Source organism: Mirounga angustirostris, unplaced genomic scaffold (genome assembly GCF_029215605.1).
Source record: "Mirounga angustirostris isolate CCGP_5_RB_7025 unplaced genomic scaffold, mMirAng1.0.hap1 SCAF_9, whole genome shotgun sequence".
In the NCBI taxonomy this organism is placed as follows: domain Eukaryota; kingdom Metazoa; phylum Chordata; class Mammalia; order Carnivora; family Phocidae; genus Mirounga; species Mirounga angustirostris.
The window spans coordinates 665,448-681,686 of record NW_026991717.1 but is presented as its reverse complement, the minus strand read 5'-3'; the positions used below and the strand labels follow the sequence as shown (position 1 = coordinate 681,686).

The 16,239-nt window shown below is 51.4% G+C and overlaps 1 protein-coding gene across 4 annotated transcripts; it reads left to right on the top strand.

The window, feature by feature from the left end:
- The first annotated feature begins 1,408 nt into the window (after positions 1–1,408).
- On the top strand, positions 1,409–15,716 carry IDH3A (isocitrate dehydrogenase (NAD(+)) 3 catalytic subunit alpha). 4 transcript variants are annotated; one of them, XM_054513265.2, is made up of 12 exons: positions 1,429–1,505; positions 5,085–5,147; positions 6,650–6,784; positions 7,330–7,413; positions 8,790–8,904; positions 10,100–10,287; positions 10,616–10,749; positions 11,450–11,552; positions 11,642–11,706; positions 13,152–13,236; positions 13,657–13,809; positions 15,059–15,716. In XM_054513265.2, the coding sequence occupies exons 4-12, from the start codon at positions 7,390–7,392 to the stop codon at positions 15,140–15,142; spliced, it is 951 nt and encodes a 316-aa protein (XP_054369240.1). In that variant the 5' UTR covers positions 1,429–1,505; positions 5,085–5,147; positions 6,650–6,784; positions 7,330–7,389; the 3' UTR covers positions 15,143–15,716. The 4 variants fall into 4 exon arrangements, with proteins under 4 accessions (XP_064425822.1, XP_045755209.1, XP_054369240.1 ...); XM_064569752.1 differs by lacking the exon at positions 6,650–6,784 and having other exon boundaries at positions 1,409–1,505; positions 5,085–5,123; XM_045899253.3 differs by lacking the exon at positions 6,650–6,784 and having other exon boundaries at positions 1,426–1,505.
- The last annotated feature ends 523 nt before the right edge of the window (positions 15,717–16,239 follow it).

Sequence of the window (16,239 nt, the reverse complement as noted above, 5' to 3'; positions counted from 1 at the left end):
GTGCACCTGATAGGACTCCTCCTCTTGGGAGGCCTTGTTGAACCAATGACCTCTCAGTAATTATGTTTCCCAGTATAATGCAGCACCACTGCATCCCGCTGTACCTCAGTTTCCTCATGGGGTTACTGTGGAGATTCAACAGAGATTGGAGAAAGTCACTCAGTCTTCGTTTTATAGTCACTGAGCAGAAAACATGCTGGTTTCTGTTCCAGAAGCAAAGACAGCTGGAGGAAGATCTCAAAGGTACACAGCAGGAAAGAACGTCAGGTTCCCCAGGGGAGGTGGGAATCAAGTGCTGGGGAGCTCTGAGTAGGGAGTGGGGAGAGGTGGGCAGGTCTTGGGGGTTTCCCCGAAGGAGCCAACACCCCAGCTGTCTTAACAGGTGGCTGGAATTTCAGCAGGTGGGAAGGGGATGAAAGGGCAGTCAGGCAGAGGGAATGGCACGACTTGGCGCGAGTCAAACATGGGAAGCATTTGGGGGCTGGCCAGCAGTCCTACTTGGCTGGCGCTCCAGGGCTGTGGGGCTGGAAGGAGGGGCAGGAATATGGCTGAAAATATACCTTGGTGAGAGGTGACCGCGAGAGAGAGCCGGGAGGTCGGGAGCCAGGGTGGTCCTGTCAGAGGGGAGGAGGGCTGGTGGGGACGGAGGGAGAGGGTCTGTGGACCCTTCAAGGGCCGACGGCCAGGCGTAGCTGCGGTTGGTTGTTTTATCTCACGGAGGCCTTGGGCGTCATTTCTCACCTAACCATCACCTTGCGCGGCGGGCAGGGGAGGCCTACTGTAAGTCGCCGCGGCCCGGGGGTCCCCTGGGACGAGGCTTCCCCGGACGAGGAACCCCCTCCCGGCCACCCCCTCCCGGAGACAAGGCTCCCCCGGGACGAGGTCCCCCCCGGCCACCTGCCCCCCAGGACGAGGCTCCCCCGGCCACCCCCCTCCGGACGAGGCCCCCCGGGACTAAGACCCCCCCCGGCCATTCTCCCGGGACGAGGCCCCCCAGCGCCTCCCCGGACCCGCGCGTCCCGCACCGCCTGCAGCCTCGCCCGCGCGGGCCGTGACGCCCGACGCCCGGGGCCGCGGGGCCGCGCCGGACCGGACCCAGCGCTCACTACAGACCGCCGGACTTCCGGGGCCACACGTCGGTGGCGCTGTCACACCACAACAAGCATCTGTGAAGTAAGCGAGCCGTCCCCGTACCCGCACGAGGTTGCCCGCCAGCCCCGGCACCGCCGCAGCCGGGAGGAGGGGGCAGGGCCTTCCCGGAGGCTTCCGGGTCGCGCCTCTGACGTCACTGAGCGGGAGCCAGGCGATTGGTCAGCGCAGGCGGCGGCCGTCCAGGCCTGGACCAGGCAGAGGCGGGGCCGGGGCTCCGGGGCGGGGCCTAGGTGCGGGCGCGGTCCCGCGGTGGGCGGGGCTCCAGCCCGGACTGCGCGACTGCGCACTGCTGCCGCTGCTGTCGTCGCGGCGCCAGGAGGGACGCGATGGCGGGGCCCGCGTGGATCTCCAAGGTGAGAGCCGGGCCGGCGGATGTGCTGCGGGCGGGCCGCGCGGGCCGGGCGGCGGCAGTGCGGGCGCGCGGGCCTCGGCGGAAGCGGACGGTGCGGGCGGCCCTGCGCCCGGACGGCGGCGCCTGAGGCGGGGCCAAGGTCACGGTCGGGCCCGGGCGTTCCCCGCGAGCGCCGCGCGGGGGCCGGCCTGCGCCTGGAGCCGGGGCGGGCGTGGGGGGTGGCCCGAGCGCGGCCGGCGGGGACACCCGGGCCCGCCATCGGACGGCGCGGGCCCCCCGGCCCCCGGGACATCCCGCCCAGCCCCCCGCCCTGTCGCTGGGGAGAACCCCCCGACCTCGAGGAGAGCTGTCGCTGCCCTTGGCAGCTAGGGCGGGGGCCGGGGCCGTGGCCGGGGCCGGAAGGGGCGTCAGGGCTCCCCTGCAGTTCCTGGGTTCGCGTCTGCAGACGCCGCCGCTCAAGGTCACGCGGGAAGTCGGGGTCGGAACTGGGGGCTCCCTGGTTCCCAGTCCCATTCTCCCTACTCGTGGCCAAGGCCACACACAGATAACAGGCCCGCGGAAGAGTAGGCCCTCGGGTCTGCTGTTGAGCTTCCCGAATGGCCCCCTAGAAGTCTACCACAAGCAATTCCATTTATTTTATTTTTTTTAGTAAAATTTGGTGCTATGTCTCTCCTTTGCTTTGAGCTTAAAGAGCGTCCCAGATCACTGTGATTTAGTGAAAAGAGCTCTACGCTGGAAGTCTACCCCCGGAGATCTAGGTTCGAATCGGGGGCAATGCTACTGACGGGCTGTGTGACCTTGAGCACATTACTTGACATCTCTGAGCTTTGTCTGCCCGTCTGTAGAATATCTGTGTTTGCCTCACAGAGTTGTCTCAGGATTAGTACATGCAGAGGGAGCACACGAGTCCGGCTTTCCCAGCATTCAGTACATTCATCTGCAGTCACCAGCGGACAGGGGTTCCTGGGCCTCAGTAAATGGGTTCTGCCTCGTCACCCCCTCCAGACCTGGCTTAGTGTGACAGTCACTGTCCTGCCACATTTGCTCCTGGAGGTAAAGTGGTTTCTGTGTCTCAGCAGAAATCAAACCTTTCATCGCGGAGTTCACCCCACTTCATACCTGACTCATCTTTAGTAGGTCCGTTGAGCCTCCAGAGAGGTGGGCTAAAGCAGCACTATTGATAATGGATGTGCGGTCGATTTGCTTTGCCTGTAGTGTGGACTGCAAGAAAAAATCACATAGTGGGTGTTCAGAAAGTGTTGGGCTGTGGAATCAGATGAGGTTTCCCCCGTCACAGACTCCCGTGTGGCCCTTGCCCATCACTGCCCCTCTGTGGGGCCCGTTGCTCCCTTTAGGGGTTGGAGCAGAAGGATGCTGGGGATGCTGGGCTGATGTTTCAGTCAGAGCAGTTCCTCTACTGGGGTTCCATGTAGGGTTTAATTTGGAAAAAGTGGTCTGCAGCTTAAATTTTTTTTTCTAAAAAAGCATTATTTAGAGAAAATACTAGGTTTCTAAAGACCTTTCTGGTTATAAAATGCTGTAATTATGAGCCAGCTCCCCAGCAGCAAATACTTATTGAGTGAGTACCTGCCGTACATCCAACATTTTATTTGTATGTTAAGTTAGATTATGAAGGTAATAAAGGAAATGAGGAACCGTGGATTCCGTTGGCCCAGGACCTGAAGTCAGAAGTTCAGTTCATGCTCTATGAGCCTGGCCTTAGTCTCCTTATCTGAAAAGGGTCACTAATACCTACCTCTCCAGGTTTTATAGAGATAACATAATGTAATGTACGTACAGGTAGGTTATAAAGTACAAGACAGTCTCTGCCTTAAAAAATCTCATTTTACGTACAGTTCTGGGTCATTTTAATGACTTAGATGTATACTGCCTTATTGTAAGATCACATAGGAGAGATGACAAACATGGACCAGACTGATTGTTAGAGAAAATCGTCGCAAGTATTAAAGATGTTTACTGGGATGGGGATTCGTCAGATAAAGGAGATGATTGAGGCTGGCTTGTGTTTCTCCAAAAAATACTCATTGAGCCCCTCCTGTGAGCCCTTCCTGAGAGCCCCGTGCTCTGGTAGGCACTGGAGATCCAACAGTGAATAAAACAGAAATGTTTGTGCTTGTGGATTGACATTTTAAATCACTTGTTGGTTGGGTCTTTTGTCACAAAGACATGGTCCTGTTTTGTATGAATGTCTTCCCCCTCTCTCTGGGCTGGGGTGGGCAGAAGCACTCTTGCAAATTTTATAATGTTCCTGTCACCGAGTAGCTTTTACATGGCCTCTCTTCCAGCAGCCCATCTGTCCACGGATGAATCATGGTCTAGGATTAAGATTTTTGCCCGTGGTTTTGGCATAGAGTGTCCTTTGGGTCTGGCCCTGTTTTTTATTTTCAGTCCAGAGAGATTACTGTAGTTGCCAGGTTAGAGTATACAGTTCATTCATACCTGCTTGGCTGTTCGTTGGTGTCTCGTTAGTAGATTCCAGTGTGACAGCAAAGGGCCGGGCCTTATGAGGACAGTCCCGGGAAAGGAAGACTAAGGCGGCATATAACAATGTATCTTTGCTTATGTATCTGGCATGAAAAGAAGTTACGTTTATAACTTGTAATGAATTTTAGTACCTTTGGTGTATGTATCCACTTTCTTAATAGGACTTTATACCAGTTTTCAACGACTCAGTTATTAAAGTTCAAAGTAACCTTTTAAAATTTCTGTTTCTAGTGTCTGATAGTGTTGAGTGGAAACCATTATACCAGTGGTAACGTCTTGGGCTAGTGGAGTTAGGGGGTCACTTTTTTCTGTATCCCCTTTCCTGGCAATTAACAATTATATAATGACCACGTTATTATTAACGACCGTGTCATTACTTACCAGAAAAAATAAGTAAAATCTTCATTCTGTATGACAGGTGTCAAATGGTATTAAATAAACTTCGTTAGATTTTTGTTATTATAAAGTGTAATTACTAAATATTCATGGGAGAAGAGTAGGCACAGTGTGTAACTGAAGGAACACTGGACTAGGAGTCAGGAGACCTGAATTCTGGTCTCTGGTCACCCTGTGGCTGTAGGCAAATCCTGACCCATGAAACACCAATGTCTCCGCCTGTATAATGAGTGAGTTGGGCTCTGGAATTTTTAAGGACCCTTCCAGCTCTAAAATTAGTGATAGTTTTCTTAGAGTATGTGTTCTCCCCAAATTGACCCAGTAGTCAAGAATGTTGATATAAAACCTTCCAGAGCATCTGAGAAAAGTCCAGTGTTTGAACTAAAAAGGGATAGTTTCATTCCACCTTCAACATTTTTTGACAACATATTCATCAAATTAAATTTAAAAATATGTAGTACTTAAATTTCAAAGCAAAGATAAACCAGATATTTAGGTTTTCAAATCTGAGATAGCTTGTCACATTGAGCTAATACATGAGACAGATATTCGTAGAAGTTCCTGGATATATGTGTGCAAACTTGCAGCATCATCAGCCTTCAGAAATGGCCTCATCCCTACGCCTCACTATATGTGGTTTAATTCTGTGCATGACATTTCTTTGTTGATATTGATGTAGGTCTCTCGGCTGCTGGGGGCATTCCACAACCAAAAACAGGTGACCAGAGGTTTTGCTGGTGGTGTGAGTATAATTACATCTTTTATTTTCCTTTTAGAAGTTTCTCAAGAAAGATGCTCTAACACGTTTACTATATAGTTTTTTGTCGCCATTTATTTAAAATTAGGGAAAACTTGTCATACTTACGCTGGGTATTTAAATTCTTGGCTAACACGCATAAATCCATCGGATCACTTGCCCATTTAAGAATTCTGTTACAGCTGGCTCTGTAAGCCTGTCACATTAATGTCTTAAAGGAGCCTGGTTAAAAATAGAAATCACCCTTGAGCCTGTTACTTCATTTCGAAATCTCATTTTGGTAAGACAGTTTTTTTCAAAACTTATACAAGTTCAGAGAAAATTGTTGAGAAGCTTCAAAGCCTGCTTTGCATTTTTATTTTGTGAGCTTCCCTAAAAACAGTAGATTGACCGCTATTAGGAATGCCTCAAACTTGTCTGAGCCCTGTGGGCTCATACGTCCTTATGCAGTCTTTGTAGACATGTTAGTGGATCTCCTATTTCTTACTAAATCTGCTGCTTTTAGAATTCCCAGCATTAGAATTCTGTGCTTTAAAAGCTGATACCACATTTTTAGAGCATTCTAAGACTGTGGGTCAGTGACTTCCTATTTGTTTTTATTTTACCCCCTTCTTACAGAATCTGATTTGGATTTCATAATTCCTCTACTCCCATATAACGTCTTACTCTAGGAGGGATTTATAAGACCATTGTACCTCTTTTTTTCCCACTGACTTTCTATACTGTGGAAGAAAAGTAGATTCTTCTGGTGGCCTGATGACATTTAGTATTACATGTTGGGAGAACAGGAAGAAGAAGCCAAAGGGTTCTTTTGGCTCTGCTTGTGCAAAAGACGCAGAACGAGGCTTGCACTTCAAGCGCCAGGCTGGCCACGCTAGCATTTCAAACGCGCTCTGAGAGCTGAGGGGATGATCATTGCTCTCTGCTGTGATTTAAGCTGTCCATTTGGTAAAGATATTTGCCTGGTAGGAAGGGGGTTATATTTGAAGGAAATAAGAAGAGGAACTAAGTTTTTAAAAAGATTTCTTCAGTAATACAGAGAAATTCAGAAATAGTCTACCTGCTCAGTGAGTATCAGTGGAAGGCAAAAGACCAGGGACCGTTGTCTGGGCCAGACTTCCTGGTGAGAGAAGGTCCCCAGGTAATGACACTTATGGTCTCCAAGTGGGGAGAGGGGTTCTGAATTAACTCCTGAAAATCCCGTCATCACTTGCCTTTACACATTTTTATTTCTACGCTTGAAATGCTGGCTTGATTGTTTGAAGTCTTTGCAGTAAAGCACTGGCCTTATATTAGAAACACCCTTATCCTTCTACGTCTAACTCAGACTCTGCAGGCGTGACCACACTTGCTGTTCTTATAGGCCACACAGAAACTCTGCGGGGCTCCGCTCGATGATACTTGTCATTGAGGAGCGGATGTCACAGAGGGGCTCAGAAAAGCGGGGACCGCCTTGTGATTGGAAGTCTGATTTTCTCTGGTTCTAGAACAGACCGCAGCAGTCTTCTGGGAACGTGTCTGAAAGTGTTTTTTAAGCCTGAGCAGTTGGGTGAGGACCTAACTTTCCAGGATCCCAGTGGAGAGGAGAGCAGTTGCCTTCATGGGAAACCCTCTGAATTCCAGTGAGAGAACCTTGTGGAAATTTGTTCTCTTTGGTTGCATAGACTTGAATTAATTGGTCTCTTTGTAGCTTGTCAAAAAAAATATCAATTGTAGTTTATTTTTGTTTTATCTAAAGAGCATCATTTATTAGAGTCTCTGAACTCAGGTGAAGAGTAGAGTCTCTTGAGTCTTGCCTCCGTTTTGGTGAGCTCTTGGAGGGACGTCTCTTTTCCTGAAGGCCTTCGGGTCTTCTTTTTTTAAAGATTTTATTTATTTATTCGACACAGAGAGAGATAGCGAGAGAGGGAACACAAGCAGGGGGAGTGGGAGAGGGAGAAGCAGGCTTCCCGCGGAGCCGGGAGCCCGATGTGGGGCTCGATCCCAGGACCCCGGGATCATGACCTGAGCCGAAGGCAGACGCTTAACGACTGAGCCCCCCAGGTGCCCCGGCCTTCAGGTCTTCTTGAGCACCCCCCCATGAGCTGGATTTCTCTGTCAGTGATATTCTCTCCAAACCTTCAAAAATTAATCCTTACTGTCCTCTTTGGTGACTTCTTTCACTCAGGTTCAGACAGTCACTTTAATTCCAGGAGATGGTATTGGCCCCGAGATCTCAGCCGCGGTTATGAAGATTTTTGATGCTGCCAAAGTAAGTGTGTTTAAAAAACACCTTTCGTAATAATTTGTAGAGAACTCTTCTCGGGTAGTTGGAGTTGGTGTGCTCTTAGGACGACTTGTGTGAGGCGGAAGGTGTCGCCCGTCTCCACAGCCCTGACTTCAGTGCCGCGGGGACAGCCGTGGGCGCGCTGGCTTCGTCACGTCATCCGAGTCGTGCTAACGCCGCGCGGGCTTAGCCCTGCCGGTCCCCTGCCTGCCTCAGTCCTGTCTCTCCTGCCAGCAAGACTAGAACTGATAATTCACAAAACCGTCTAGGAGGTTTTGAAAGATCAAAAAAAGTTACCATCAAGCGTGAGGGACGGTTATTCTAATGGCCCAGGCTTCCATGCAGTAGCTACTTTAAAACGCTTTTGTCTGGGGAATACGGGAAAGTTGGGCTTTGTCTGATCGCCCGTGAGCTGCTAGGCGAAGTCCCATGCTCTCCTGTAGGATGAGGCCTGGGGTGCGTTTGAACTGCACATACAGCTTTCGTAAGCACAGGTCCTGTGGAGGGGCTGATGCCTCCCCAGTGGCAGACTGTGCAGAGAGCCAGCATGACCAGTCACCTGCTGTAAGCGCCCCGCGGAGGGACACCTACCTCCGCCTAGTCGGCGGCCACCGTGCCGGCTGTCGGGGCGCACAGAGGGCAGGAGGGGACTCTGGCGTATGCCTGCATGGCTTATGGACTGTATCTGGGGTTTTTAAACAGCTTTACTGAAATACAACTGATACACTGCACGGTTTGCTGGTTTGCCGTGTGCGGTCCAAGTCCATGGTCTTCAGTGCATGCTCAGAGTTGTGCGGCCGGCGCCGTGATCTAATTTTAGACCATTCTCACCCCCCAAACAGAAACCTTACCCTCGTTAGCACTCGCTGCCCAACCCCCAGCCCCCTCAGCCCTCCCCTCCCTCCACCGGCCCTAGGTCACCACTCGTCTACTTTGTGTCCACACATTGGCCTCTTCTGGACACTTGTATGAAGAGAGTCTTCTACTGTGTGGTCTTTTATGATCGGCTTCCTTCACTTAGCATATGATTTCTAGGCTCACGCCCGTGTCTCTACTCTGCAGTGTTTCCGCCCACTATATTTCTCCTCCCCTCGTGCTATTCTTATTTTACCCACGGTAAGAGTTGTGAGAAAAATAAGTGGGCAGGTGGCAACTCGGTGCGGACTGGACAGGGTAGCGGCAGAGAGGCCCTCTGGGCGCACCAGGGAATGACATCTCATCTCCAGTGCCAGGAACTTTCTGGACCTTTATTGTATGTTTTCACCAGTTCACCCAGAGTTGAAGACGCTAGTCCTTGGAGTGTGCGTGCAGGTCACACCAGCGTCTCTGCAGCTCACTGTGCTCTGTGTTGCGGCATCTAGGCGCCCATTCAGTGGGAGGAGCGGAATGTCACCGCCATTCAAGGGCCCGGAGGAAAGTGGATGATCCCTCCCGAAGCCAAAGAGTCCATGGATAAGAACAAGATGGGCTTGAAAGGTAGTGGATATGGTGGCTATGGTGGATTTCTGCTACAGGTGTTAATTTTTGAAAGGTTAGGATACATTTGAGCCAAAATAAGGCCTGACCATGTTAAAGTAAAACCATCCTTTATGAGGGAACGTCTTTCTTTTTTCAGAATGTTTTTATTGGAGTGTAGCTGACACACACTGTTACGATAGTTTCAGGTGCACAACACAGAGGTTCGCCTTCTCTGCCCTTACGTTGTGTACCCCACATGAAGCAGCTTACCCGTGGTGAGGTGGTTTTCCACTTGGGACGCATTTTTCCCCAGTAAGAACATTAAAGGATTACTGGCCGGTGTCAAATGAAAGTGTATATTTATGTTCACCCAGATTTATCTTTTGCACACTTTTCACGTTTTTGTTCTCATTTTAATTAATATATGCTTCAAGTCATGATTCGAAAAGAGCACGTGCCCGGATCCCATTCAGCACAGGCTGTAAGTGCAGACAGATGCAAGTTTGAATCTCATCTCTGCCACGTACCACTGGGAGGCTTGGGCCAGTTTCTTGCTCTTGCTTTTGTTTTTTCCCCTTCACTTTTATTTTAGTTTATTTTCTTAAAGATTTTATTTATGTATTAGAAAGAAAGGGAGAGGGAGCATGAACGGGGGAGGAGGGTCAGAGGCAGAGGGAGAAGCAGGAGCCAGACGCGGGACTCGACCCCAGGACCCCAAGGTCATGACCTGAGCCGAAGGCAGACGCTTCACCGACTGAGCCACCCAGCACCCCTTCCGTTCTCTTTTAAATAACAGCAAGAGTGTTGTTACCTCATGGGTGGTGGTGAGGGTCAGGTACTGCCGAGCCTGGTCCTCCCCCAGGAGGTGTATGGTGTTACTAAGGAGTGCAGTAATGTTCCAGAAGCTTCCAGGAATTCTTCCTCCTTCGTTTGAATCAGGGAGAAGGTAAAGTCAGAGACAGACCCCTTCTGCACTGTGGGCCCGGTGGGTTAGCGGGTGACCTGGGAGCACACGCTGAATGACGTCTCTCGGTTCATAAGCAGGCACGGTACACGTATCACGCAGCTACTTCTCATGCTAACTAAGCTCCAGTGGAAAAGTGAAACAAGGAAAAATTGGAATTTCAGGGAAACATTCTGTACTTGCGTTTATAAAGAAGAAGAAAACCCAGAACGTATCCCATTGTCATGTGGGTGCTCTTCTTTACCACAGGCCCTTTAAAGACCCCAATAGCAGCTGGTCACCCATCTATGAATTTATTGCTGCGTAAAACATTTGACCTTTATGCAAATGTCCGGCCGTGTGTCTCGATCGAGGGCTATAAAACCCCTTACACTGACGTAAACATCGTCACCATTCGGGAGAACACGGAAGGAGAATACAGCGGCATTGAGCACGTGGTACGTTCATTTGATTCTCAACTTGGATCGTCTCTGTGCACTTGGGACAGTCGTTCCGATCCCCGGTTGTTGGGAATGCCTCGCAGAGACAGCTCACCGTGACCGGGCCTGGGGTGGGTGAATCTCCCATCTCACAGGCGTGTTCTTGGGCAGGTGGCCACCTCTGCACCTCAGTTATCCTCATCCGTGCAGTGGGACTTGTGATACCTGCCTCCTGGGGCTGGGGCTGCTGATACTCACCCCCGCGACGCCCCACTTGGCGGCGTGTCCTCACCGCCCGCGGCCCAGCACCGGCCAGTCCAGTGAGGCAGGGCCTGTTCTCCCTCAGATCGTGGACGGGGTCGTGCAGAGCATCAAGCTCATCACGGAGGAGGCAAGCAGGCGCATCGCAGAGTTCGCCTTCGAGTACGCCCGTAACAACCACCGGAGCAATGTCACGGCCGTGCACAAAGCCAACATCATGTGAGTCCTGGCCGGGCCGGAGCCCTGCTGGCTGTCGGGGGGAGCAGTGACCCGGCGACCCGGCGTCCCTCTCTTTTCCCCAGTCAGTGGGTCAGGCGCCCCCGTCTGTGAGCAGATTGGAGGGGCAGGAGGCACTGGGCATCGTCAGAGCAGGACAACGGAGACCGGATCCCCAGATGCTGTGGCCGCCTAGCCGAGGAGGCTACGCAGGTCGAAGGGCAGGCGCGCTTATGCTGTCTGAGTGGACCAGGGGAGTGTGTCTGACTCGGCCACGCGCCAGGGGCCGCCCGGGGGCTCGGCAGTCCACCTCCTGCTCGCCCCAGTCCGCTGAAGGCTGCTCCGAATGTGCAGCGAAAGGGCTTGAGCATGTCCAGTGGTACAACCATTTAAATGAGTGAACTTTAACATTTTCTTGTTAATAGATATTTCTTCATTTTTGCTGGACAAAACCATTAAAAATAATAGTCTCTATTTTGATCAGACCGTTTTACATTTTTATGCCCTTTTGTGCTTCCAGAGATAGCCCAAAACATTTTCAGTTTGCGTTTAATTAACTGCCTAAAAAATAATTTTACCATGATTGAAATCAGACGTCTGGGCTTCTGGAACTAACATTTCTTGAACTTAACTTTACTCTCTGACCTGATCCTTTTCTTTCTGCAAGTCTTTCTTTCAACCATTTTTATTTGATTAAATACAGGCGAATGTCAGATGGGCTTTTTCTGCAAAAATGCAGGGAAGTTGCTGAAAACTGTAAAGATATTAAATTTAATGAGATGTACCTTGATACAGTGTGTCTGAACGTAAGTATAAATGCTTGCTTGCCTGCTGCCTTATGTCGTGTGTCGTGGGTGCGGCTGGTGGCTAAACACACAACGTGCATTCCTCGCAGATGGTCCAGGATCCGTCCCAGTTTGATGTTCTTGTTATGCCAAATTTGTATGGAGACATCCTTAGGTGAGTCCAGCTATACCCTGTAGTCTGTGATTTATTTATAAATGTCCTGAAATGAATGTGGCTTAAGAAGTTTCGTTCGAATATTAGAAAGTATAGCGTGTGTGGTAGGAGCTGGATCCTGGTGATTTGGGTGGTGATGTCCATGATCACATGTGGGATGGGTGATTCGTTTAATTTGCCAAATTGGCTCTGGGCTGTTGTTCTCTAATGATTCGTCCCTCTTCCCATCCTGAGATGTTTTATTGGTTGGTTGATTTCAGTGTGTTACTATGTATACTAATGGGTGGTCATTTTGGTTTTTTTAAGATTTTATTTATTTTATTTGACAGAGAAAGTACAAGCAGGGAGAGTGGCAGGCAGAGGGGAAGCAGGCTCCTGGCTGAGCAGGGAGCTGGATGTGGGACTTGATCCCAGGACTCTGGGATCACGACTGGAGCCGAAGGCAGACGCCCAACCCATTGAGCCACCCAGGCCCCCCAAGTGGGTGGTCATTTTTACAAAATTTTTGCGACTTCCGATATAATTTCATACTTACAGAAAAGTTGCAAGATGGTACAAGGAACTCCTGTGTCCCTGGCCCCCCCAGCCCTCCCCTGCTAACGTTACTTCTCCCTCTCTTCCCCTCTCCCTGCCTACCTCCTCCTGGTGTCCCCCCCACCACATACATGACATTGGCCATTATTCCTTCTACGTCTGTTAGTCGGCATTCTGCTGCGAGGATCAGCTTCCCTTCTCTCATCGATTTGTGTCCTTATGTCAGTTTGACTCGTGGGTATAACCGTGAGTTCTGTCCTTCACAGCCGTCATTTATATTAGCCAGTGCGCGTCCGTTTGAGCTGTCGTGTCCTCTGGACACGGCTGACCATCTGCTCTCTGGCACAGTAAGCTGCCTCCGGCCCATCCTGGGTTTTCCTAACTGTGGTCCCAGATCAGCCATTTCTCCAAGGAGCCCTGGTTCCCTTTGGCAGAGAATGGCATTTAAAATCCAAAGTCTGGGGGTGCCTGGGTGGCTCAGTCGTTAAGCGTCTGCCTTCGGCTCAGGTCATGATCCCAGGGTCCTGGGATCGAGCCCCACATCGGGCTCCTGCTTGTCGGGAAGCCTGCTTCTCCCTCTCCCGCTCCCCCTGCTTGTGTTCCCTCTCTCGCTGTCTCTCTCTGTCAAATAAATAAATAAAATCTTTAAAAAAATAAAATAAAATCCAAAGTCTGGGGTTCCTGGGTGGCTCAGTTAAGCGTCTGCCTCCAGCTCAGGTCATGATCCCAGAGTCCCAGGATCAAGCCCCACATCGGGCTCCCTGCTCAGTGGGGAGCCTGCTTCTCCCTGTCTGCCGCTCCCCCTGCTTGTGCTCACTCTATCAAATAAATAAAATCTTTAAAAAATAATAAATTCCAAAGTCTGGGTGAGGTGTTTCATTTTTCCCTTGGAAATGTTTTTCTGCCCCCAGTGACCTGTGTGCGGGATTGATTGGAGGTCTTGGTGTGACACCAAGTGGCAACATTGGAGCCAATGGGGTCGCGATCTTCGAGTCGGTAAGGACCTGGGTGACGGGGGAAGTGGCGTTCACGTAGGAATGGCCTGAGGGCCCAGGATGGGGTTATCTGCATGAATATGATATGGTTCAACTGTTGAGTTTTCTCGGGAGTCGAAATAAAATGATCCTTTCTTTAGGTTTTTTTTTTTAATATAAGCTTGGTTTATTCATTCATTTCCCTTTTTTTATTTTGTATCCTTATTATTATGTGTCCTTCCCCAGTTACAGCTTATCAGAAGCTGGAAAGGATTGTTAGTCCGTGTTTTTGCACTTTTCCCCCATGGTTTTGGCTCTTGGTTTTTCTGAGGCTTTACTTCCCGACCCCGTGTCTGATGAATGAGGAGACGTGATGGGGCACAGCGTCCCCGGGAGAGGGCTGTTTGTGGTCCCTCTGACCGTGTTCGCGTTCCTCCGGTAGGTTCACGGCACCGCCCCGGACATTGCGGGCAAGGACATGGCCAACCCCACAGCCCTCCTGCTCAGCGCCGTGATGATGCTGCGCCACATGGGGCTTTTCGACCACGCCGCGAGGGTTGAGGCTGCGTGCTTTGCCACAATCAAGGATGGAAAGGTATGGGTGGTCGTCTGGCACACGTCGTGTCCGGGTGAAGGCCGCAGGCGTCGGCTCCCCGAGCACACGTGGGTGCGATCTGGAGAGAGGAGCCGTGCGTTCCGTCGCGGGGGGCTCGGAAGCGCTGACCCAGAGACCCCCATGTGCTTCGGGAGGAGCCGCGGTTCGGAGGCCAGAGCCAGTGAGGCCTCGCTGTCCTGTTGTCAGCGCACAACCGGGGCCAGGTCCCTGCTCCCCCCCGCCCAGCAAACCCGTGTGGTGCGCGTGATAAAGTCTGCGGAGTCTAACACGCAAGGGGAGCTAAGGTCCAGGCCGCTGGGCTGGGAATCTAGCGGCAGGTCCGGGTCAGATGTGCGGGGACGTGCTCCACGTGTGTTGTGAAAGTAAAACACGTTCACAAAAGGAGTCATCGTGGCTGATAAACTGAATGTTGGGTGACTATGTTCTTCATGCACACCATCTCCGTGAATCTCTACTGCTCTGTGAAGTAGATGCTACGACTAACCCCCTTTGCCAGGTGAGGGAACCGGGCACAGAGAGACTGACTGAGGTCCCACAGCTCCTCTGGGGCGGCCGGGGCTCACGGTCTGGCTCGAACCCAGCTTCGTTGTTCTGAGCACGGGCGGAGAGCGAGGCCGGGCCTCAAAAGCATAGCATCTGTTTGGAGAGAGCGCTGCCTCAAGTCCTCAGTGGCCCTTGGAATTGTCGGGACGCAGTGGGACGAGAGAACCAAGTGTCTCGGGGTCCCTTTGGGAGTGAAGGGAGGACAAGCTGTCGGAGGACCCGGGGGCCGTGTGGGGGAATTTCTCTTCTAAGGAGGAGAGTTGGAGAGCTAGCGGTTCAGGGGTGCTTGGCCGGCCGCCTCAGTGCAGTGTGGGCCTCCTGGTCTCCAGCTCATGAGTCAGGCCCCACATGATTCAGATATTACCTTAGATTTGTTTCTCAGCTTCCAAAATAGGTCAAAGGATGTTTTTTCAACTTCAAAAATTCCCCCAAGGGATTTATGGTTCGTTTAAATGTCCATAATCAATATTAGGGTCTACTGTACGGACAGAGGGAAAATTTTGGAAAGCCTCCCTCCTTGCTTTTGTCCCGAGAGCGCCTTGTCCTCTCCAGCGTGTGGTGCGTGCTAACCGGACCCCGGTCATCCTGGGTGGGGGCCAGACGTGCACGGGGGCTCGCCGTAAAAACAGCCTGGCTTGGCTCTAGCATGTGGGTGCAGTTTATCTTTGCTTTTCTCTTTTCCCAGAGCTTAACGAAAGATCTAGGAGGCAACGCAAAGTGCTCCGACTTCACGGAGGAGATCTGTCGTCGAGTACGAGATTTGGACTGAGGCTCCTGTGAGTGGCGTCTGCGGGCGTCAGTGTTACCGGCCGCCGCAGGCGCCTCCCGTTGCGCACACGTTTGGTTCGCTTCTTTCCCGACAGTACACTTTTAGACGTGGCCTTTTCTGAACAAAATCTGTGCAGAGGCTGCGGGTGACGTCCCTAGGCCTGCTTTCAGAGGACTTTCCCCAAGTGCTTGTTTTATTTATTCTGTGTCTATCCCGTATATGTTTTTGTAAATTCTAAGTGGACTGTGTCGTTTGCCATGTTAATCATTTTACACTTTGGTTAAAACGGTTTTTCCTCAGCTGTAAATACGATACAAAATTAATAAGAGAAAACATAACTTTTTAAAGAAAACCCTGTTTTCCTTGGTTTATGAAAAATGTAGTAGAAGCAAAATAGATTATTGACATGATAGTAAAGATGATATTCTTATAAAGCTAAACGGGCACAGGAGAGGTTTCCTGGAAAGTTCAGGTCAAAACCAGTGAATGGGGCATATTTCTTAGCGATGGGGGAAGTAGGCAGGTGTGTCCTTCCACGTGAATTACTGAGTATGAATAAAGACTTCAAGAACTATGTGACGAGAGATGTGATTTTTGTTAATAAGACACAGGCAGCATATTGGGGACAAAGACATGGGTTCGTGTGTCCAGTTACTTTGTTACCGGAGACGCCCCGCTGCTGGTGAGACCCTCCATGGCCTGGAGGGGGGCTTTTGGCTGGACAGCGGGAGGCGTCTCTGGCGCAGGGCCGGCCGCGCGCGGTCCACTCTGCCCGTAGCCGCCCAGGGCCCCTAGCGCCTTGGTTCTGGCTGCAGTAGAGCTGGGGTTGCTGGCTGGCCCGCCCCGTCCCCAGGGCACCGGGTCACTGCCCGCCGTCCCACCTCAGCGGCGCCAGCCAGAGATGAGCCCGCGGCGGGGCCTGGGCTCAGCCGCTGACTGCCCCCAGCACGACGGCCCTTTATGTCAGACTCCAAGTCACTATTGTCGGAGACTCCTTTCCTCTTTGCCCCACCGCCCGCCGACGTGGCATTGCGAACCCGTGGGTCTTGCAGAGCGCACCCTGAGCACAGGGGATTCCTTAGCGAGGGTCCCCGTCT